This window comes from Symphodus melops (genome assembly GCF_947650265.1).
Source record: "Symphodus melops genome assembly, chromosome: 7".
NCBI lineage: Eukaryota > Metazoa > Chordata > Actinopteri > Labriformes > Labridae > Symphodus > Symphodus melops.
Window position 1 is genome coordinate 18,839,019 of NC_136697.1, and position 23,409 is coordinate 18,862,427.

General features: G+C 40.2%; 1 protein-coding gene across 7 annotated transcripts; it reads right to left on the reverse strand.

The window, feature by feature from the left end:
- Positions 1 to 1,594: 1,594 nt before the first annotated feature.
- On the reverse strand, positions 1,595 to 23,249 carry klhl14 (kelch-like family member 14). 7 transcript variants are annotated; one of them, XM_079349293.1, is made up of 11 exons: positions 22,493 to 23,249; positions 20,272 to 20,506; positions 17,250 to 17,292; positions 14,491 to 15,391; positions 12,466 to 12,587; positions 7,770 to 7,859; positions 6,918 to 6,996; positions 6,287 to 6,477; positions 5,232 to 5,390; positions 3,817 to 3,974; positions 1,595 to 3,205 (listed from the first exon to the last, which is right to left on the reverse strand). In XM_079349293.1, the coding sequence occupies exons 3-11, from the start codon at positions 17,260 to 17,262 to the stop codon at positions 3,065 to 3,067; spliced, it is 1,854 nt and encodes a 617-aa protein (XP_079205419.1). In that variant the 5' UTR covers positions 17,263 to 17,292; positions 20,272 to 20,506; positions 22,493 to 23,249; the 3' UTR covers positions 1,595 to 3,064. The 7 variants fall into 7 exon arrangements, with proteins under 7 accessions (XP_079205419.1, XP_079205417.1, XP_079205418.1 ...); XM_079349291.1 differs by having other exon boundaries at positions 20,272 to 20,509; XM_079349292.1 differs by having other exon boundaries at positions 20,272 to 20,533.
- Positions 23,250 to 23,409: the final 160 nt, after the last annotated feature.

Here is a 23,409-nt window from a genome sequence, read left to right on the forward strand (position 1 = left end):
TACAACTCCACAAGACCGCAAAGAGTGCACATGGACATGGGCCTGTATAAAACTAACAGGACAATGAGAGTTAGCCAATTTGATTAATTTTAGCCAACCAATTGTGCCACAAGATGGATCTATTAAACAGATAAACCAGTGTTGTCAATAGGCTGCTGTAGAGAGAGAGAGAGAGCTGAAGAGCCAAGGAAAGAAAAAAAGGTTTCTCTGTGATTAATACAGAGCCACAATGTTCCATGTACTTAATTAAAAGGTCGGCCGTGTTCATCTTAAGCAATCCTGTTATTCCCTTAGCTCAAGACAAGCAGTGGGATTGAGCACAGTGCAGAAACCATCTGTAGCCACCTACACTGAGAAGTAAATTAAGACTTCAAATCCACACACGTTTCGCGCTCAGTATTTCTGTCTAAATGTCTGTATCTTAGTCTTACTGTAGATGTCGTCACATACAGTCCCCTGAACTTTGTCTGCCTTGTGGACGTATTTAGTCTCGTTACTGCTGACCTGAGGAAACATTTAGATATCTCTGCAGTATCTCAGCTGTTATTGTCCTACACGTCTCTGAGCCTCTTATAACAAGGAGAACACTGAGTATTTTTCCTAATGGCCTGTTCCCTTATTGTTTGAATTCAATATGGATTCATGTAATCTAGCAGAATCATCTCAGTGCGGAAATAATTGCCATTTTATCCTCTAGGCACATGGCCAGGTGGATGCATGAAGAGGTGATGCAAAGCAGAGAAACGGCTGCCATGAAAAGACAAAAACAGACATTAAACCACCAGGTGAATGTGTATGTGTGGGGGGGATGTGCACGCTTTTGGCATGAGACAGTTGGTAGTAAATGGTTGAAAAATCAAATGTGGGCTGGCATGAGAGACAGCCCTGAGGATAAACATCAGGCTGGCTTTGTATGCTTACTGGTTCACTTTTTACAGACTCGTGCTTGCTGTAATGCTGTTGCTTCTATTTCAATCTAAAGGTGTTCCAAGGTCAGATTTATTAATAATCTGTGGACTCGAGAGTACTGAGACAAGTCTTTATCCATCTATGAGAGGTATTAGAGGCTGCAGAGGTGAGGTGCAAGTTAAATTAATCTCTCTTTAACTCATATTGACGTTAATTATTCTGCAGACCAACCAAGGCAACTAAAGTGGAGTCTTTAGACGAGTATGAAGAGCTAGCTTTAACTTGACACCAAACTACAAGTGAAATACTATGCAAACATAAAGAGAAAGGGAAAAGCATTTTTAACTTGGGAGTTGTTAACTCTTACCTGTAGTGTAGTGTTTGTGTTTTGACAAAAAAAAAAAAAAAAGCTGGAAGTTTTAATGTCTGCCTGAATGGGGAACACGACAACTTAAAACAGGATTTAGCTTTTTTGGGTCATTTCTTGTGTAGAGACTTAACAAAATAAGAAAAAAAACATGAACTATTTCAGTTTTATGGCGGTTGAAAAATGTACGGTTTCCTACAGAATGTCATCGACCCATCTCCAAGTCAACGTAAGGGCTACATATGTAAAGGAAAAAGAGTGGACAACTTTGTCTTGATGATCGCTCCATCTAAAATGTCAAACATTTGCAAAAAGACATTTTAATCACCAAGAGTCAATTTATTTTCATTTTCTAAAATGCAAAGGACATAACAGGATTTGAGAATAAATCCAAAATTGAGTGCACAAAAATGTTTCACTGCAAGCGACTATGTACAAGAATGAAATCAACAAATCTTTACAGAATTCAACAGGTACTGCATCAATATTTAGAGTCAACTCCTTGAACCTAATAATAGAGACTAGACTGGACTTAGAGTCATTTGTACTGTAACTCATTTTGTGACACAGCACGTAAATTATTTTACATTTTAGTGAAATAAAAGTGCTGAATTAAACGTTTGCATTAGTGCATAAAGGACCACTGTATGCTTGTTTGTTTTTTATTCATTCATGCTTCAAATCTCTTTGAAGAAATGCTATTTGACTTCCCAAACAGACATTCTAGCATTAACTTGTCCCCTCTATTTATTAACCAAAGCTAGCTCACCACCAACACATTGGCCAGCAATTACAGTTTGATTGTACCATCAGTATTAAATATGAACATTAGTGCTTGTAAGAATATCAGGTATCAATAGTAAGCCTTGCATTATATTCTTGCAGCAGAAGGAACATTGGCCACAAACAAACGGTGAGATATTTTTGGTATGCAGGTAACCTGTAAGGAACTCTCTGTTCAACAACTTATACAGAAACACCACTTCAGTCTGGCTGTAAAATGTTCAGATAAAACATTCAAATTAGGGCTAGGTGTAATGGACACATCCGCATAAAGATTGTTGCATTTTTTGTACAGTGTTTGGGCCATCGTATACCTGCTTTCAGGTCAAGCCATTAAACAGGGCGGGTTGTTTTTACCATGTCAGTTACATATATGACAACGGCAGATAAGAAAACCTTTTGAAAAAAAAAAAAAAAAAAAAAAGTTTTACACATTTAATATGTTTTAAGAGATGAAATTTGCCCAAGTGATTTGGCAGGATAAAGAGAAATTGTGAGTGATGATGGATATTTATACACCTTGATCATCACTGTTAATGTAATAGTCACCCAGCCCTACTTTAACTTCATGAAGAATTAGGACTGATCCCTTCATCTCCCAGCATCAGTCCATGAAACAACACTGCATTTTGGAGGAATTATGCTTCTACTGAATACAAGATACAATGGATTTGAAAGCTATAATTCAGGTCAACACTATGCGTGCTATAGAAGAGAAGCCAAAAACACTTACTATCAGTTTAAAGTAAATCAAGTATGAAACGGACTATTTCTCAGAACACAGATGAATTTAAATACATGACTTACATAATAATTATCATTCTTTTTTTCAAACCTTCAGTAGGGAATAACGAAAGTGCTCTGGTCAATCCTGTAAAAAAATAATTTATACACACCCCTGTCATCTGACAGACGGATTTGTCACAAAATTGTTGACGGCTGTTTTGCTTATTGATGGTCCTCCACCCAGTCACCCTCATCTCCGTCTGTTGGAAGTATTAGTTGTCATTTGTTAAAGGGGAGACAGGCAGGCAGTATGACAGTGGAACAGGCTGGGCCTGCTAAGGGCTCTGCCACCTCTCCCTCCAACTCTGTCCATGTTCCTTTCTCTGGGCTGTAGCAGATGGTAGAAGACTTGTAGGCTCCCTGAGGAAAACAGAAAATCAAGTCATTCTCTTTTTTTACTCTTTTAGGGATGTTTGAATGTCTTACTTTGAAATGAAAACAATTTTTTTGAGATCAATGGAAATGATCAAAAACAGTACGGACCAGTTCAGGAAGTACGTTTTGGTATTTTCTGAAATATTCTATGTATTCAGTCGAAGAATTCCATTAAAAGACCAACCAGGAATGAAATGATTCACTAAAAAGTAAAGCTGGCTACAGCTTATTCCTCTGTGCAATGAAGCTCCAGCATTCTCCAAAAAACACAGCGAAGAGCCAAGATGTTGCAACGGATGACACATTCCCTTATTCCAATGAACTGCAATTTATTTTGAGTCAGTCTCAGTCCCACACATACCTGTACCCTGGTGCCAGAAATACTCCATAGTATGTCAATAGTGTTTAAATCCGCAGCTGAAAAAGTCCCACATAAAACCTTCCATTTTTTTCCTAACAACTCTGAGACCTGCGCCCGTTGGCTTCAGTATTATAGTGATTGACCGTTTAACTATCAGATTGTTGTTCTTCACAAACACACAGAACTGTCCTTACATTATCCTTTTACTTTCACATTATATTAAGAAAGGCCATACCATGCTCCAGCTGTAGCCTCCGACGAGGAAGATGCTGTCATCCAGAACAGCACATCCTGGGCCGCTGCGACCCTCCAGGATGGGCGTCTGTAGTATGTTCCACTGGTCGGCCTTTGGATCGTAACACTCCACCAACATTACGTCAAGATGGGAGAAACCTTTAAAAGAGGAAGAAAACATTGAAAAGGCTTCTCCGAAAGCTTGAGAATGCAGCAACCAGATTTACCTGTATGTATAATCAACATTGTGTGAACCACTTTGGAAAGGTGTTCTTTTGTGTGTAGCACTCCACACTCCTACACTCCTACTATGAATGTAGTGAATCATATAAAGACCTTCTCTTTGTTTTTAGCATGTCTTATGTTATGCAGCCAGTTTGTCTTCTCAATGTGATGGATCAGTATAACAGCCACGTGATATATGTGGATATGGAGTACAAAGGAAAACTTTAAAAAAACTATTAGAAACCTCCACAACTGGGTGATACAGAGTTCTGTTTTTTCCTCTCAGGACCTCAGAAGCCTGTTTCATTTCATCTGCAAGTGTTTGTTTCTCCCTGTTACCTCAACACTTCCTGAACCTAAGGAGTTTTATTGACATACTATACCTATTTCTTAGTAGTCAAAGTGTGTCTTTTTTTTTTTCTTTTAAAAGATTTATTTTTGGCCTTTATGATAGAGGGAGGAAAGTGGACAGAGTCGGAAATCAGGGAGAGAGAGCGGGGAGAGACATGCGGGAAATGAGCCACAGGCCGGACGCGAACCCGGGCCGCCCGCACGAAGACTGAGCCTCAATACACGGGATCGCGCGCACTGCCGCTGCGCCACCGGCGACCCCAAAGTGGGTCTTTTTTAAGTGAATTTACAAACACCAAACCCGCAATCGAGTAGTGAAGAAACCCTCCAAAATAAAGCAAAGCCAACACACACTAAACAAAAGCCTGGAGAGAAAAAAAGAAGAAGAAAAAACAACATTTGAAAGTAAACATAAAGCTTAAAAAAATCTGTGGACACCAATCAAAGGTTTTTATGTGATGAATTTCAAACGGTGGCAGTGAAAAGTGAACTAGAGTCAGCAAATGATCCACCATGTTCAATAAATAAATGTCAACGTGAATTCAAACTTAAATAACATTTAATCTTCTGGAGGTTTCTTTTCAAAAAGCCAGCATGTATTATTGGAGATTAAACACAAATTCCCCTCACGCAACGGCAGCTCTGTTGTTTGCTCTTGCATATTCTACCTTTCATGGTGAAGCGTGAGAGAGATGGGTGACCATGAGTCTTTTGTGTGGGGAAAAAAAGGTCATTATTGCCTAATGGAAGCATTTCTTTACATACCGTTTTGAAAATAAATATGAATGATCAATCTTGAGCACTTTTTCTGTTCATTTCTTCAATTGCTTGAGTGCTTACCTTTCAAATGGTTTCCACCAATAGCATACAGGCGGTCATTCATTCCAGCAAGGGCATGAATGGCACGCTTTGTGTTCATATCCTGTTTCCTCGCCCACACATCCATTATGGGGTCATAACAGTAGAGCCAGGACACATACTCGCCATTGTGCACTCCTCCTGCAACATGTTAACACAGAGCTATGCCTCAACATACTGTATCAAACGTTATATATCTGTAGGCAGACACACAAGCGTGGACAAATACATTACGAACATTTTACTTGTTTTAATAATCTGACTGATTTTACAGAGAAACGTGTTGGCTCTTTCTTTGTATTACTGCTGTTTTGTTTTTGTTTTTTTGTATAATAAAATGTAGTTCATGACAATGAATGTCTACTTCCCAAAGACTTCTATTAAACACAGGTTCTACTTCAGACTGATGCCTTTGTTTCGTTCTTCTGGTTTTAAATCGTGATGACTGGCACATTATAATAGTTACATCATAAGGTTCACCGATGATTCAGTGAAGTCAGCTTTTCGAAGAGGAGGATTTTACTTGATACTGTGTTGGTGTGATGAGTCTTTGATTTCAATTTGAATTCAACTAAAGATATTGTTGAAGATTTCAGGATGTGGTGTTCTTGTGTCCACGTTGACTGTCCCTCTCATGGTGTATTATATGTTTGTTATTATTTCCTATTTAATATAAATCATGAAAATAGATTTTATATGAGGAAAGTATGAAAAATGAAAAGGATTCATTTAATCTCGTCGTCTACTCCTGGTTTTTGCTTAAGTATAGCCACTAAAGGCAATGTTAGCTATATAGCACAATCATTCTCTTACTGATTTCTGTGTACAAAATGCATTATGGGTAATGCAGGTGGTAGATTGTGTGTGTGGGGCTTCTGCTGCTTTTATTTCTATTCTTATACTGTCTTTGAAAACACTATAAAGGTAATTATTATTGAAGAATTTAACTCTTGCAAGAACCCCAGATAAATCAAATCCTCGTGCATATTTCCTGACAAAGAAGTGGAGATCACAAGTGAGAAAGGTTGTCTCCTCACCTGATATGTAGATCTTGCCATTGTGCACTGCTCCTGCATGTGCTGCCAGAGGCTGTGGCAGAGACGACACGTAGTTCCACTCGTTGGTCTCCAGGTTGTAGGACTCCACGCTGGAGAGGTAACCACTCTCGTTCCTTCCACCAATCACATACAGGTGCTTCTCCAGACGGCAGGCAAAGAAACTAGCTCTCCTGAGGAAGCAAGTGTCAACCAGACAACATCGTTAAACCAGCAATGACGAGATTTTTTTCAATGATTGTCCACAGTCTGTGTGAAAAGAGGAAAGGATTGATCTGAATTTTTTTTACTGGTGATGACAAGTTGATAGCACGAGCACTTGTTTTTAATGCTTATTTGTTTGATGCGGCAATGCGTGTACTATACTTTTGCAGATGTTTTTTAGAACAAATTCTAAAAGAAAACAAAAGTAAAAAAAGGAAAAGCATTTAACAATGTTTTTATGCAAACAAATCAAACACATTTTTGTTTAAATGTATTACTAACTAAAAGTCAAGAAAGCAGTGCAGTTCTATGGGTGTAATACTGTCCTACAGTGTTTTGGTGGCGTGTCTAAATTTCCTTTTCACAATCCTCAACATACAATTCTGCATGAAACCACAAACAGACTTACCTCTCCTGCATCGGAGGCAACTGTATCCAACTGTTGAATCTGGGATCATAGCGGCTGACAAAATTAGTGCTGTGTTTACCTGCAAATCAGATCAAAACAAAGAGACGGATGACTCAGAGGATTCAGTTGTGGAGTTCGAGTCTTTATGGCGTGATTAAGTTTAGGTGGATTAAGGCAGTCCTCAGCTCTTATTGTACTTTCTGCCAAAATTCATGTAACATAGAGCGCAAAGGAATTTCCCTGATGTGATGCAGGTGCAGGTCTCCGTCTTATATAAAACATCACCACCAACTATTTGTGTTGTTCTTAGTTGCTGGTTTTAAGCAAATAGAAGTTGAATCTGAGCGCTTTTACATGTAGTATAATCTATTAAAACAATCATTCTGATCCTTCATAAGATGTTTAATCGTTGAGCTTGACTCTCAGAGCAAATATGACTGATTTTACTACATGTCCTTCTCTAATATAATGTTAGTTTGTTTTATAGTAACAAGAGACAGCATCTGACTTCTGCTCATTTACAGTCTTTGTTTCTTACTGTTGCTGCGTGTGTCGCCACTCTTTTGCCAAAAGCGCTCTTAACTCTTCCACAAATGTTTCAGTGTTAATAACAGTTATTTTTCTGGGCCAATTATGGATAAGTGTTGATTGGAGTGTTGTTTGTCCACTCAACGCTGATCTGGCTCTGTTATGAGTGTTTAAAACTATCTGAAAGTGTTACATTAACTCTGATGGGTTTGATCCCACATCCACTCTGGCTCAGAGCATTCTCAGAGCAACGTAAATGTGACATATGTGCTGTTTGAAATCACTGGACAGACGGACTTTCAGTCTGTGGAGGTGCCACTGTACCGTTGGGGTTCCACTGGTCCTCTCCGCCCATTAGCAGCAGGAAGTTCTCCACCTCCACCACGCAGTGATGAGCGCTGTTGTAAGGCATTACTGGACGAGACACACATAAATAAAAGTTGTCAGTGACTGAAACATGTGAATGAAACAGGTAAGTTGAAGGGTACATTTTGGTCCTCCCTTGAAAGTTTGAATCCAAACTTTTATTACATGATTTATCACACATGAACCACATGAGAAATACATGTGGCCTGTAATCCCCATTAAATGTAACCTTGTATCCCGACAAGTGTGTGTTTGTTAAGACAATACTTCCTAACCATTAGCAGTTTAATAACACTTAAGTGCAACAAGTACAACATGAACTGCTTCTATTCCATGGCTTGAGATCATTTCACCATTATAGGGATGTCGTCTCCCAATAGAACATTAAAATGCGCTTCTGCTGCGCCTGCATGTTGCAATGGTAGCTGTTGTTTTTCCTGCACATGTTGGCATAAGCATCCAGAGGAATGATGGTTTGTTTATGTTGTTCAAACCCCTGGGAACTCAAGAGGCACTTAAGAGGTTCCAGGCTCATTCTCATTTGGTCTGTTGATGTCATGCCCTGAGAGACCTTTACAGTACATACCATAATATGAATCTGAACCTCAGACTGCACAGTTCTGATCGTAACATATAAACATAAATGTTGTTCTTAAATGAATATTTATGAGATCCACAACAACAATTAAAAAAGACACATGTAGGACTACTTCTCAACATGACCTGCAGAAACAATAACATTAAAGTTATAAGGATACACTTCCACTCGTCTGGACAATTAATGTCACAATAAAATCAGGTTTGTATTTAATAAAAAATCCCCCCAAAAATGAGCTGAACACTCTAATAAGCAATGCTTGTAGTGGCAGGGTTGATCATGTGGTGACTAATTTTATTCCGCCATGCTGAGTGTCCAATTGAATAACACAGTGCTTCTCCTACTACATGTTAATGTCAAGATTGGTTTCATTGTACCATGCACTTAGCACTACACAACATGCTTGTTACACTGACAAATGTCTTTTTCACATTTGTCAATGTGAGCCAGTGTTGTAGAATCTATCTATCTATCTGTCTGTCTGTCTGTCTGTCTGTCTGTCTGTCTGTCTGTCTGTCTGTCTGTCTGTCTGTCTGTCTGTCTGTCTGTCTGTCTGTCTGTCTGTCTGTCTGTCTGTCTGTCTGTCTATAGAATTTATATGGCATCTTTAAAAACAGATGTTCACAGGGTGCTTTGACATACGAAGCTAATTCAGAAATAAAAAGAAACATTACATAATAAACATCAACAATCAGGCCAACAAAAACACGAGAACAGGATAAAGATAAACAAGAAAAGAGAAAAGGAATTAAAAAAGCTGGATCAGGCAGAAGTCAAAGGCAGTAAAAGTAAAACAGCAATCATATTAAAGATAAAATAAAAATGAATGGAAAGATAATACTTTAAGAAGAAGATGACATGACATGACAGGAAATAACAAAACTTAATGATAATAAGGGATGGATAAAAAAAGAGATCATTACGATCTCTTTTAGATGTGAGTCTCAACTTTGGAACATCCTGAAGAGTCCCACCTGAAGATCTAAGGTGGCAAGATGGCTCATATGGGATCAGCATTCCCCAAAACGTAATTTAAAACAGTAAGTGAGCCAGTAAAGGAAATTAAGGATATGAGCGATGTTGTCTTTTAGAAGCAAGTAGAGAAAGCGAGGTACTATATTCTGGACCGCTTGAAGGCAACAGATGGATTTCTGAGAGAGAAAGGAGGGAGTAGCAAATCATGAAAAGTGAATGAATAACAAATAACTAGATGTGTTAGCACAAGTTAGCATACAAAGCTACCAGCCTTGAAGAGGGGCCCCTTGTGGAGGATTTTCCTCTTGTGTATGTTTTTTGTGCTCCCCCTCCACTCCTCCATCTTCTCTTGCTGAAGTGACCCCATTGAGATGCAGAGAAATGGTCTTAGGTGACAGTCATAATGAACATGATCGTGTTCACTCAATAAATCTCAGGCCCGGTGCTTTTTGAGCACAAATCAGTGGAATGTTAAAGCCCACCTGTCTGTCTCCATCAGTCATTTCCACTGTCACCTCCCCAATGCCTGATGGATCGCAGTTGCTGCAAAATTAGACAGCCTTGAATCTCATTTCTTTCCAATTGGCCTCTCCCTGCAATCTCACTCTGGCTGGCTGACATGTGCCGGTCCTCCATGGGAGGGGAGTCTCAGATAGGAAGTAATACTAACATACCCTAAACACAGCTTTATCTCAAACGAGGGGATTAGGTTGCCTGCCTCCAGTGCACCTCAAAGACGAGTGCCATATGACTGCCAAATTCCCTTACATGCTATTTACATTATCATTCAGTCAGCAGTATATAGGACATGGATGGGCGGCTTTTTATTTGATGTCGAACTGACTTGTACTCATACTGAGAATCATCTTATACACGAGTGAAAAGGAGATTATTGCTTTACAGCATGTCACAGGCGGGGTGCTGAGGGAGGATTTGGAACACTTGGCCTTCCTCTACAGGTGTTACAGTCACACTGGTAGACAGTGTGACAAGCTGCAGTTTATAATGACTGAAACTACTGAAAATGTTTACAACATATAATTATTATTTTTTTCCTTCTACAATGTGTGAGACTACTTACCCAACCCCCTCCTGTCTAAATCTCCCACAAACCCCAGGAGTGAACAGCCATAGGAGGTCTGAATGAGTAGGTCCACCATCACTCCAGTCTACAGTGAGCTCTAGGGCTCACTAGAGGGAGTCAGAAACCTCTGCATAGAGGCACAGTCAGGGTTGGTTGAATGACTCCACAGCTAATGCACCACTGCTGCTCTATCTCTGACGTGACTGTAACAACCATTACAATTGCATCCCACTGAGGAGAATTCCTTTGTTCTGTGCCATGCTGCGTAGATGAGGTCCATTTCCGATAGGCAGATTGTAATATCAGGATGGTTTACAGAAGAACAGGAGGAGTAGGGTGAAGCATCGTGGCTGCGCCTGTGCCTGCCTTTGTCTTGTGTTCGTCCACGCTGCTGTGGGTACACTAGATGGCAAACTTTACACTGGAATCACCGAGCAGCAGATATATTTGACACAGCCAGAGAGGGATCAGATTCTCCCCAAATTGTGTTGATGAATGTCTTAATCAAAGGCTGTCCCTCTCAGGTTTCGCCTCATTGAAAAGTTATGATTGAATGTTAATAATCTTCATTCCACATCCATTGTGTGGAGGCTACATCAGATGGTCACTGATGTGTTAAGGGGATGATTTTGCAGTTTTGTCCTTCCACTTGGACACGGACCATTTGAGTGTTAACTTTTTAGTTTTTGAGCGATGGAAATCCCTGTTGACCTTTTGCTGTCGCAGTTTATACCCATGAGAGCGAGTTAAATGAGAAGCTGACAACACAGACTCCAGGGTCTCAGCATGGCTCCTTTAGTAAAATGCAAACAAACATAAGCTAAATATATATAAAATGATTACCACGATGTACTGTTACTCTAACAGAGATAGCTCGGTCCACAACCAAACGTAAGACTCCAGATACAGAGAGTCGACTGAGAAACTCATGGCATCAAGTGAGAATTTAACCTGCACAGTGGCGAGCTGACAGAAAATAGACTAATGGCTAATATGTATGAATGAAGGGACCCGGCTGAGATATGGCTACAACCGAAATAAAAGGACAAAAAACTCAATATATCCGGCGATGATGATGCAAAGCACAAAAAAGGTCTCCCATTAGCTCTTGTTTGACCTTTGCAATATGGCAACAATATAGTGGTGAGCATCAAAAGGTCAGGGAAGACAGAGAGATGAGAGAGCATAGTGCAGAGAGGAGAGTGCTGGGATGTCTCACAGCCGATAGAAATAGATAGAAAAGAAAACTACGACCACTTCCATTCAATATGACATCATGGAATCAATATAGTGACTGAAGCCCTAGTAGAAATCCCTACAGCTAATAGCGTCTTTACGTTTTATTTTTTTATTCTCGGTCATTCAAAATCCCAGTAAATTTGATTTGTAATTTTTCCAGGAGCATTTCAGGAGCGTTTTCTATCAGTATCTATTTTAATTTCAGCTGCTGTGTTCACCAAGCCAATCAATCTCTCTCTTTTTTTTTTATATCTATCCATCCATTATCTATATTGCTTTTCCTGTTCAGGGTCGGAGGGTCAACATTTTAATGCTTGTATTCAATGATTATTTTTTGTATGTATGGGGTATTTCAATGTCATGTACTGATCAAAGTGAGTAAAATAATCAAGCTACATTTAAAAACTATTGGGCAGACGTGGCATTCATCTTTGTTCTATCTCTGCCACAATAGATCATTAGATTCCAGTAAATCTCATCATGCATCCTGCCAGCATCTTTCAGCAAAAACAAGGGAAACCGGGCATGAAGCTCCACAGTGTTGTGAAGTCACGCTCTGATTAAAAACTTATATTAAAAGTGATAGTGATACATTATTACCTAAAGGATTTAGGGAACTCCTTCCCCTCATTTTCTGTGGAAATTAACCTGTGTTAAAGTCATCCATAGGAACAACTTTGTCTCATCATAAAAAGCCACTAACATGCCCCAGGAAAAAAAAAGAAAAAAGAAAAGAGGCAGAGCTGTTTGCTACTCACTTGTGAGGATCTTCCATGTCTTTTTCTCGTCGTCATAGTACTGGACTAAATTGCTTGGAAGACGATCAGGTCCAGGAGGCAAACCACCCACCAGTAACATCATTCTCTTATTGGAACGAATTCTGTAATGTCAAAAGTGTGGGTGTATGGACAAGTGTTAGGAAACAGAGAACAAAACAGGTATTAAGACTTGAAGTAAAACAACAAAGGCACAATCCTATCTTGTACCTTTAATTTCCTAATTGACATAATAACTTAGCAATTACAAGCAACCCTAGCCCAGCAAAAAAAAAAACTCATTGAAATACTAAATGTCTTAAATATATAACCTGTGAATGAAACAATAAAAAAAAATATCAGCTTATGTCTGGGTTCAACTGCTTCACTTTAGACTACTGATCCTGCAATACGTGGCCTTGTATGTCATGATTAACAATAAATTTGCTAAACTGCGTACTTGTGCCTTTGATGTGTTACTGAATGGTTATGATTCTCCAAAGACATCTTTTCAATTAGCTGGGAAACTATGAGGGTCATGCTTTGTGCCATGCTGGAGGCCAAAAGCACAATTGAGTATATAAACCTGCCTATACAATGTCTCTATTTCATTGGCTGCAGTGATTCATGTGACATGAACAGAAATTCCCGGATATATATCCTGCTGTTTTTATTTGATATGCAACCCAAAAGCTGAACACTTTACTGTAAATTAATGACCATTATCTGGCTTCTAATGGATTGCAGAGCAAGTCCACCAATTAATCACAATATGCAGTCGGAAAAATATTAAGAGTAGCTGGCCTTTATATTCAGCCACTTCCACCTTTTATCCGTTTTCACTTTTTTATGCTTGAAAAAATCCCCATCGTCTCGGTACATTCTCCTTGCTACTGGCCCACTGTGAAGTGTTTTGGGGTTATTCATATGCAAATGAGCCCCTGGACATAGATAATGGTGATTAATTGAGAGAGGAGAGAAACAGTGGCATGTGAAACTAATTATGAGGATTCCTTATTCTTTGCTCATTCTGGACAGAAAGTAGGAAAAGATATGTAATTGGGATAATGTTGGAATAGTTACAAGAAAAAAAATTTCTTTGTGTGACATTTGACTTTCAAATTGAAATGATCTGATCTTAGTACAGTAGATGTATGCAGCGAAATTAACATTTTAATACTAATGCCATCACTGCTCACAAGAAATTTCAGGCTTGACTGCACAGTCAACCCTGTAAACAAAACCTGACAACATCCCCGTCAATCAATCAACAAACTAACAACGCCCGACTATTCACCAGCTCCTTAAAGTGCTGATCAAGACAAACATGGAGGTAACCTACATGCAGCTTGGCCTATTTTTCTATGAGTAGAACTTGCTTAATAAACCTGAATGCTGACAGCACTGCCACGTTGAATCTTATTTGATAAGCTACATCTTATCAAATATATTACACACCCAGATTTGTTACATTACTTCTGACTGTTTTTATCATGACATTAATTGCTTGTGTGTCCTTAAACTTAATCCGGGATTGTAATGTAAGTACCATGTCATCCTGAGAACAAATGAATTACAGCATTTCAAATTCTATTCATCAGAGTTGCCACACATCAAAAGCATAACCTTTGGATCTAATTTGCTGCATCTTGTCTACACTGATTAGAGAGCAATTACACAGATGTGTGAGGAAATAAAGATTGTATTTCCCTCCAATAAAACATAAGGTACCTTGTAATTATGGATACAGTGTCAAGCCCCTTAACATCTGGCATTCTATAACAGGGAAACCCCAAAAATCCTCATTAAGTGGACCTCTAACCTCACAGCTCTGACTGACCACCTACATGGTCCAGATCACAAAGGTGGTGGGATCAGTACTTGAGCAGGTTTGCAATACTTAAGATCGGTGATTAGTTTAAATTTGACAAGTGGGAGGCATTTAATCGCCCTCCGTCCACTCTCGAGCGGCTCATTACTGCTTGTGTGTGTGAACTTGGTATCTGTGTGTGTTTGTCTCATCCTCACCTGCTGGCTGTAGTCTGCCTACAGTGCTGCCTGAAGGGCATGAGGTGGTAGTTCATGGCATCCAGGAGTAATTTCTGGCACACAGGGTCACTCCTCATGAAGTCAACAGACTGCACCCTCTCCACCAGCTCTGGCGCAGGTATGAGGGCGAAGCGCAGCCTCTTCATAAGGTCCGGGGCATAGTGCATGCGAGTCTCCCTGTCATGCTCTAGCCACAGGACTGACATCTGGAACAGGGCCAGTTCTGACTCCACTGGAGGTGGCAGAGCATCCAGCATAGCACACATCTCCTCAAAGTTCAGCAGCAGCACATCCTCCACGAGGTACTTGTTGGCCAGCTTCTTGGTCTCATCCAGTCCATGGAGTGCGGCAATCTTGCAGATCTGCTTGTAGTTCTGCACAGAGATCTGGTCATTGAGGAACTGCACACTGAGCTTGGTAATCTGAGGGATGTTGAGGATCTTGCTGACTGACAGCACCTCTTCCACTGTGTCTAGGGATAGAGTCACGTTGGCAGTGTACAGGTACTCCAGCACTAGCCTTAGTCCAATGGAGGAGCAGCCCTGGAGTACTAGGTTATTGATGGGCCTGGCACTGGGGGTCACCAGCTTGTCATCAGGAGAGGATGAGGGGGTTCCACTGCTGCCCTGGTCCCCTTTGCTCCCCTCGTTGTTGATGACATTATGGGAAGAGAAGAGAGATCTGAAATACTGGGAGCAGGATGCCAGCACAGCTTTGTGGCAGTGGAACTGCTGTCCCTGGGCAGTGAGAGTCACATCACAGAACAGCTGTTTTCTCCATAAGAGGTTGAGCCCGTGCAGCAGGGTGTCACTGTGTGTTGGGTCAAAGGTGGATGTTCTATCACCCGATCTGGACATGACTTCCTGACTGTGAACGCCACCTAGGTAACAAATAAACCATGCAAGCCATTTACCTCAGGTCATTTATTTGCACAACACACGCAGCCTATAGTTGATTCCGGTCTGCTATTAGAACAAAAAAACACGATTCCTCGAGTAAGTTATTGAACAGCTCTCCAGTCCGTCCAGCGGGGGGAAAGCATCATGCCATGCCTGCCGGCGTAAATCTACATCCAGCACGGCTTCACTTGATTTCAACTTTGAGCTCTGGTCGTACAGCAACAAACAAAAACGCAGTAGTTCCCACAGCGTGCCACTCTTATTCATTCTTCACTCGGCAGCGAGATGATTTAAATGGAGGCTGGCTGAGGGGGTTTTTTACACGGAGATGCTGCAGCGCGTCCTCTCCTCGCTAAACCGCGGCTGAAGTTGTCGGATGAGGAAAAAGAAAGCAGCCGCTACGTTGGACGGAGAACATGCAGCATTCAGAAAACACTTCTCCCTTTCTCCTTATCGCGCTCCCCACAACCCCACAACGAGGACATTACACATCACACAGATTTACGGAGTCATACAAAAGCGATTAGTTTGCCTCCGAGCAGCCAGCAGCACTACGGATGCCTTCTCTCTCTTTTTTTTTTTAGCCTACGGACGTGAGTATCGATACAGCTTAATAAGTGAAATGTAGCTATCGGTAAAGTTAAATGCAAACTGCATATATTGTTTTCTTTAGCTGTGCAAAAGCTATTTCTACGAGTGTAAAGTTGACACAAGCGTGCTGTAACGTTGTCGCCAGATTGTGTAAAAGCGCCTGTCACAACTAAATGATGTGAGCAGCTCGCCTGAGAAGGAGCCAAACTTACCTGACTTCAGGTCTTGAGACAAAAAAAGAAAAGTAAAGCTTCAGGTTCCCAATAATCTCACTTGATTTGTCCTTTTGTTCTTCCTTTTTTTAAAAAAAAAAGAAGTGTCCTTTTCCTTTAAAGTCTATGGTCGGTGATGTCTCAAAATAACCATTGATTCCAACTCAGAAAGTCACTATTTCAGGTTATTTGTTGACGTTGATCATTTGTTCTTCTGAATTAACAAGAAGTGTGTGAGTGTGAGAGGGAGCTGTGCTTTCTGCAAGAGAAGAAGAAGAAGAAATATACGTGTGACAAATTATGCTACCAAGAAACAACACATCATTATCCTTGGGCCTGGGGCTCAGTGAGTCGTAACGAGAGTAATAGGAAATCCACGGTTGGGGAGAGAAACGGTCGTGCATGGCCGGTGGAGAGAGACCATGCAGGGGTATGGATGCTGGAGAGACTCGCAAAATTATGGCTCAAGGCTATTGTAAAAACTGTCGAGCGTAAATGACTGCGATTTCAAACATCTATGGAAGAAAGAAAAGAGAAAGGGGGAGAAAAACCGAGTCTTTCCCTCGCTGTTATAGAGAGAACCGTCAAGTTTTAGTGCGCATTGCTAATTAGTCAATTTCTCTCTGCCTTCACAGCCCGACGACTTTGCTGCTGAGCTGAAACTGCTAATTTCTGGGACCAGCCTTTTTTTGGCTGTGAACTGGATGGATGAATGGCTTGTCTCGCACAAATGACAAAAAGCCCCTGCCTTAATCTCCATCGCCAAAATAACCCCTCATCTCATTCTGCTCCTGCTAGTCCTTCAAAAGAAGGTGCTTTTACACAACACACACACAGACACAAGTTTTGCATCTGTATCAATAATACAATATACACATTAGGGTCCCCACATTGTTTATAATGTTGCATAAAAACATTATTATTATCCTATGTGACAAAAGCATCCACACAATGAAGAACATCACAAGCATAAAAGTGATGAAAAGTTAAAGAGGAAGAAGCAGAAAAATAAAGTCTGTGTTTCATGTACTATTACCTGATGGGTGCATTGTATCACAACCTGGGGTCTAGCTGCAGGCCTGAAAACACAAAGGGGAGAAACCTAATACAACATCCATCAGTGCACATAGTGTGTTGTATGTCTAAGTCCTATTTAGATATTCTGGATCCATACACACTTTCACCTCCACGGACCCACAAAGCACATAAGGCTGCGGCCATAACCCATTAGAACAAGGTGATCGGTGCATCACACTGAAAATAAGACTCCTTGTTGTTTTGTATGATTTCCCGTCATAATACATTATGGGACATTTAAATAAAACTCCCTTAGCTCTGTCCAGCTCCTGCTTGATCTTAGAGGTGTGGATATCTTACACGTACATTTAAAAACCTGCAAAGTGACGCTTCTAATCTTGTTATCTTAATTAGGGGAGCACCTTTTTGTGACCCTGTACATAACTTATAATGTATTATCATTAACAGGTTAACACTCAACACGTTCAGGTTAAGAATAAGGAAAAACAAAGTTCTTGCAAATCCAATCAAAGCTGGTGTAAATGAGTTATTAGGACAAAAAAAAACTGTCAATTAAATAAAGAGCTCAATTAGAGTTTAAAAAAAACACTTGCATATAGGATTCCCATGGGACGAGAAGTGACAGATACCTCACAAGTTGTGAAATGACAGATAGGGATAAATGGGTTTGTTCATGTACTATGAAATAGAGCAACACCATGCTACCGTCAAGCAATAACAGGCCACATATAGGTAGCATTTATTATAGATGAAACCACAACATAGTTTGATGTTTGAGTGTTTGACAAGCATGCAGCCTGCATATCCCCCACTTGTAGTTAAACTGAGCAAATACTTTTTGCATGAACTCTGCAAAATGTCTGATGAGATTTTAAATATAAACTGTCAGAAAGTACAATAGTGTGTTTTAAAACACATTTTTTGAATCCACTCAGAAAGCATTCTGCATTGTTGGATACTGTTCTCCTTGTGTTGCCTCACTTTTAAAGCACCACAGTAAACCGCTGTATTTCACTTCAGAGTTGCATACTGTTATCTGGACTAGCGCTCAGTTAGCACTACATTACCCAAGTCTCGAGCGTGCTGTTCTAATGCAATAAAATGACCATTTCCAACTCTTTCAGCTCTTTGTAGCAACTCAGTCTCCTGAGGCCACTGGTCTTCAGATTGCAGGGCGTTTATGGTTGTAAGTTGTTGCAGTGTGCAGAGGGAGGGAAGAAGGGTGGAGGGAGGAGGGGGGGGGGGGGGGGGGGTCATCAGATAAGAGAAGAATTTCTAGACTAATTAAACCCTTTGAGACAAAGAATCACACCACAGTGATTTACAACTCTCTGTACCAGTTAACTCAACTCATATTTATCTGTCATATTACTTTGATATCATTTCTACCTCTATTAGTAAAAAAAAAAAAAACTCCAAATTAGCAGGCATAGTAGAGTAATTAACACCAGGTACATAAGATTTAAACATTCCAGTGATGAGGTTTGGGTTTTCAAAGAGAAGGCTGCTCAAAATGTGAGACCTCATGAATGGACTCATTTAGTACAGTTATATGGTATAAGGGTCTCCTTTTTTACCCTCCTTTACTAGCTGTTAAATGCTAACCTTATAGCATAGATCCCCATGTTTAAGTAGATAAAACAAATCTGAACAAGACAAATTGTAGACATTTCTGTGGCTTTAGATGTCTGTTTAAAGAGCGAACATTTAATCTAATCAGTGCAACGGAACAAAACAAAATGAGAAGCTCCGAACTTGTGAATAGCAAAAGTCTACCAGGCATAATTCCTTTTTTGCTGGCTGCTGCAGAGGGGTATGCTAAGATAGAAAGTATTATTTTCCTAAATGGAAGGTGTCAGATGGTCACGGAAATGTGATCGGCTGTTCAAGATCACTGCTTCCCATCTGCAATTTGTGACGTGTGAAAGATTCAGCCCAAATGTGCTCACCAAGCGTAAATCCTCAGCACTTTCTCTTATCGTGGAAAAGCAAGATAACCAGCTGTTTACAGATCAGAGAACATATCATATTAATATCATGGAGAGGGTGATATCATCTTGTTTGTAAAATATTTTGTTAACTAAGTGTGCTGTGGTATGGCAACCTATAAAGTGAAAGTTGTAATTTATGTCTTATTGAAACTGTTATGTTTTAAAGGTTTTTGTCTGATTAAGAAAAATAGTGAGAGGTTGAAACGTAAAATGCTGCAGACATTAATTAAAGCAGGTAACAATAAATGCCAAATTACAAAGCTTTTAGCCTGTATGTTAAAAATTAAAGACCCCCTCTCAATTCCAGTAAACTATATGTCAGAGATCCTTTGTTTCCCGTGTTTTAATGTGATCTTATAAGAGTTAAAGGGTTTGTGTAATATTATTATGTGATATGAGTGGCACCAAATCAAAACAGTAGTTTGAGTAGCCTAAGTTAGGAGATTTGAGTCCAGGCAAACTTTCATATGAACTGTTCTAGGTAATGACTATACCAGTTTGGGACCTCTTGAAAGAAGCTTCCTTATAAAAGGAAAACATGATTTCACCTGAAGTAATGGAATGTAAAGGTTAAGAGAGGGGGCCACTTTAAGATAAAACCGCTTTATGTCAGAACATTTTGAAATGTACAGCATCAGTCACGTTTGCTTAACTAAATATTTATTTATTTTACATTGTCTGATTCACTAATTAGCGCAGGCCAGTCATCTCAGTTGAAAGTTAGTCAGAGATGATTCATATAACGTCCGCTGTGTAATGAAATTGGAAGCACTTATATTTGCCATTCAGGGAGTATGGGAGACCTGCTGTTTTAAACCCCTAGATCCCCACACATGGTGTAGCCACCACAGACACGGCTCAGAGAGTCAGCCAGCAGCCGGGAGGTGATCAGAAAAGAACAGGCGGTGTCCCCTTTAGAGTGAGCACAGGAGCGTGTGTGAGTGTGTGTGTGGCATTTCTCAAATGACAAAAGGATGCCAGTTGTGCAGTACAGGTGGGAGGAGACATGGAGATGTTGTGGAGACTCACCTGAGGGAGAGTCTGGGCAGAAGGGACCAGGGCTGTAGTGGATACCCGAAGACGTGTAGGGGCCGCAGGAGGCCATGGTGCCAGGGAGGAGGTTTAAGGGCTGGAGGGAGAGGGGGCTGCTGTTGCGCAGTCTCCCCAGCGTGATGCATCTACCTTCAGGGTGGCAGCAGGCGTGGAGTGGGGTGCGATGGAGCGAGCACGGGCTCAGTGGCGCGGTCACCTAGGGACGCTGAAGCTGCTGTAGCAGGACTGATAGTTATTCCTTGGGAGAATTGCAAGATGAGCCCCATTGTATTAGCAAACCCCCTCTACTAAAACTGTATCAATGTTCTCAAGCCTTGAGAGAAGGATGCTGGGGTGCAAAATATCTGACACTCGTCTGAGACGCAAAGTAACTTTAAACTTTTATGTCGAATGAAACAAATATGATGAGTATGAAATCTTTTTTTTTTCTGGTGTGGTATAATACCCTAAACTGAATGTTTTACTGTGAATCAGAATGACTGTTGTCAAAGTTAAACTTCAGTGAATTCTGTTGGCAAGGGGAGACCAACAATTTATTCCATACTGATTTGAAATTCTCAGACATTAAGCTTTCTAATTTGCCTGCCATACTTTTGTGTTGCAACAGTTTGAGTCGTATGTTTTAGAAATTCTCTGTCTAATATGGTCAGCACTCCCAATTATTCACTCCACTGACAAGTGAAACAAATGGGACCAACCAGTGCATTCTGTATTATCTACACCCCTTGGATTCCCTGACAATAATTAATACAATGGCAAGCTGCTGTTAGCAGCCACAACGACATGAGCTCAACAACATAAGCTCTCTCTTTCCAAGAGCTCTTAAGGGGAAATTTCATCCGGCAGCAGTGAGGTCATATACATTATGACCACAAGCAGCCGGGTCATATCAAAGCATAGATAGAGGTCTTCTTGTAGGGTGCTGTTAACATCACCAGGTTATTACTCACATCATTACTCCATGAATGTAAGGTGCAAGGAATATGTCAAGACTAATATAAATGTAGCCCCGACTAAAGAGATACAGTATACATAGCCTTAAACAGCAAAGAAGGTTCTGTGTATGTCTTAGCAGTTTATTCATATGCCACATAATGTTGTTGAAGCGGCAGTGTTGACCACCTCGCTCATGTGGTCACACATCATTATCTACTATTACTTCATTTTCTCCAAATACACATAAACAGGGACACAGGTTTGCTAATATATCATATGTTGTCAAATAAAATGTGTTTGGGCATTATTAGGTTATTTAAGAGTATGTCTCCCCCCCCACCCCCCCAATAAGAGTAATATCAAAATGGGTCCCATGATGTGAAAGTAAAAATACATTTTCTTGGTTTCACAGTAAACTGGCCAATATGTCCAATTGAAGAGTTGTCATGTAATCATACTAGCCCCCTCTTATTTTAGCCTGCAAGGATATTAACAGGTTTTTTAATTATAGGGGAGCACATTCCCCCAAACATCCATTAAAGGAATGCCATGCTAATTTTAAATCCTCGCAGCAGGCACTGGCATCAACAGAAGAAAAGTGGATGAGTTTCTCTTTAACAGCTGTAATTTGTGTTTTCCAATCACCATGCTGATTTCTGCTCATTATACTCCGGTTTCACACCGGTAAGTGAGCAAAGTTTGGATTGATTGACTCTAATTAACTAAAAAATGTTCCAAGCCATGGATTTATTATCATGCTAGCTAGCCACAAATGTCAGAGACTTTCACAAATTATTATCCTGTTAAGATAAATATCTTTGAAATCAAACGAGTGTGGAAACACAAGGAACACGTATTGTTATACTGATGAGTTTGTTTGGCATGTTTTCGGCAGAGTTCCACATTAAGGACTCACCTGGGCAAACACTCAGCGTTCCAGTGTATTGTTAAGCTGTATAGTATGACTGAATGACAGATGCTGTGGTCACCTAAACTTTAAAGGAACACACTCCCTAATAGCATACTGCAGTGTGTGTGTACTGAGGGGAATGAACAAAAAAACCCACTAAAGATCATAATTCAAACAAATCAAATCCTTTTTTTTATAATGTTAAAGATAATAGCAGTTACATTGAGGCAGAGCAGAGCTGTCTGGTCAACTCTTTGTTAACAGTGGACCTGTTCCCTCCTGTGTTCTCCCAAACTTGGCAGCATTTCCCTCATTGATATTTTAGACACAGTAGCACCTCTCTCCACTCACATTCTTTCCTTGACTCCTTCAGCTCCATGGCTCTACTCTCCACTTGCTTCTGAACAAAGACAGGACAGCTTGAGTGGACACCTCCATTTTCCAGGTTTTTCAAAAAGATCTCAAAACGGAATTTTGGTTAGCTTCAGAATACAGAACGCTGCTCTGATTCACTTGGCTTCACGTCAACGATCAGAAGTAACCGCTGAAGTGAATCCAAATGAAACGGGCCCATCGTCTGCATGGTGGCGCCAGGCGGAAATTGAGAATCATGCTGCCTGTAAACCAGATTTTACCAACATGTCTCTTGAAGAAAAAATCTGCCTTTATCCAAAGTACACACAAAAAAAAATCTTCTAAAGTAGCTTAGATATATCACAGAAAACAACCCGACAGTAAGTCTGACAGTTGTGCTGTGAATTGAATCCTCATCATACTGAAACAAACATCGTACATAGAAGAAAATACATCTCAGCTTTCAAGTGAGCCCGTTAGAATTTTCACAGTCCAGCTTCTTTACTGATGCAGCATCTAGGTGTATGCACATGGACAGCCTCTCTGTAGATACATGTTTGGACATCTATTCATGTCTCATTTTGACATACTTAGGGGATGGATTAGATGCAAAGAGAGGAGATAAATGTATCGGGGAGGCATCTTGGCTTTGCATGGAGTCAATATAAAACAATGTGATGGTTCCATTAGTTTGCATGTTTTTAAATGTAATAATGATATAGTTTAGAGAGTTCAAAGCAACCAAAGGACAGCCTTAAACACATACAACTCTAAAAATGTATGTTTTTTGGGAGACAAGACTGTAAAACTTATGTTTTTAAATTGGCTTAACATTAATAATTCTGTATTTGAGATAATAAACTATGGCCAAGTTTAAGGTACTAGACTGGACTATTATGTCTTTTTAGTTTGTT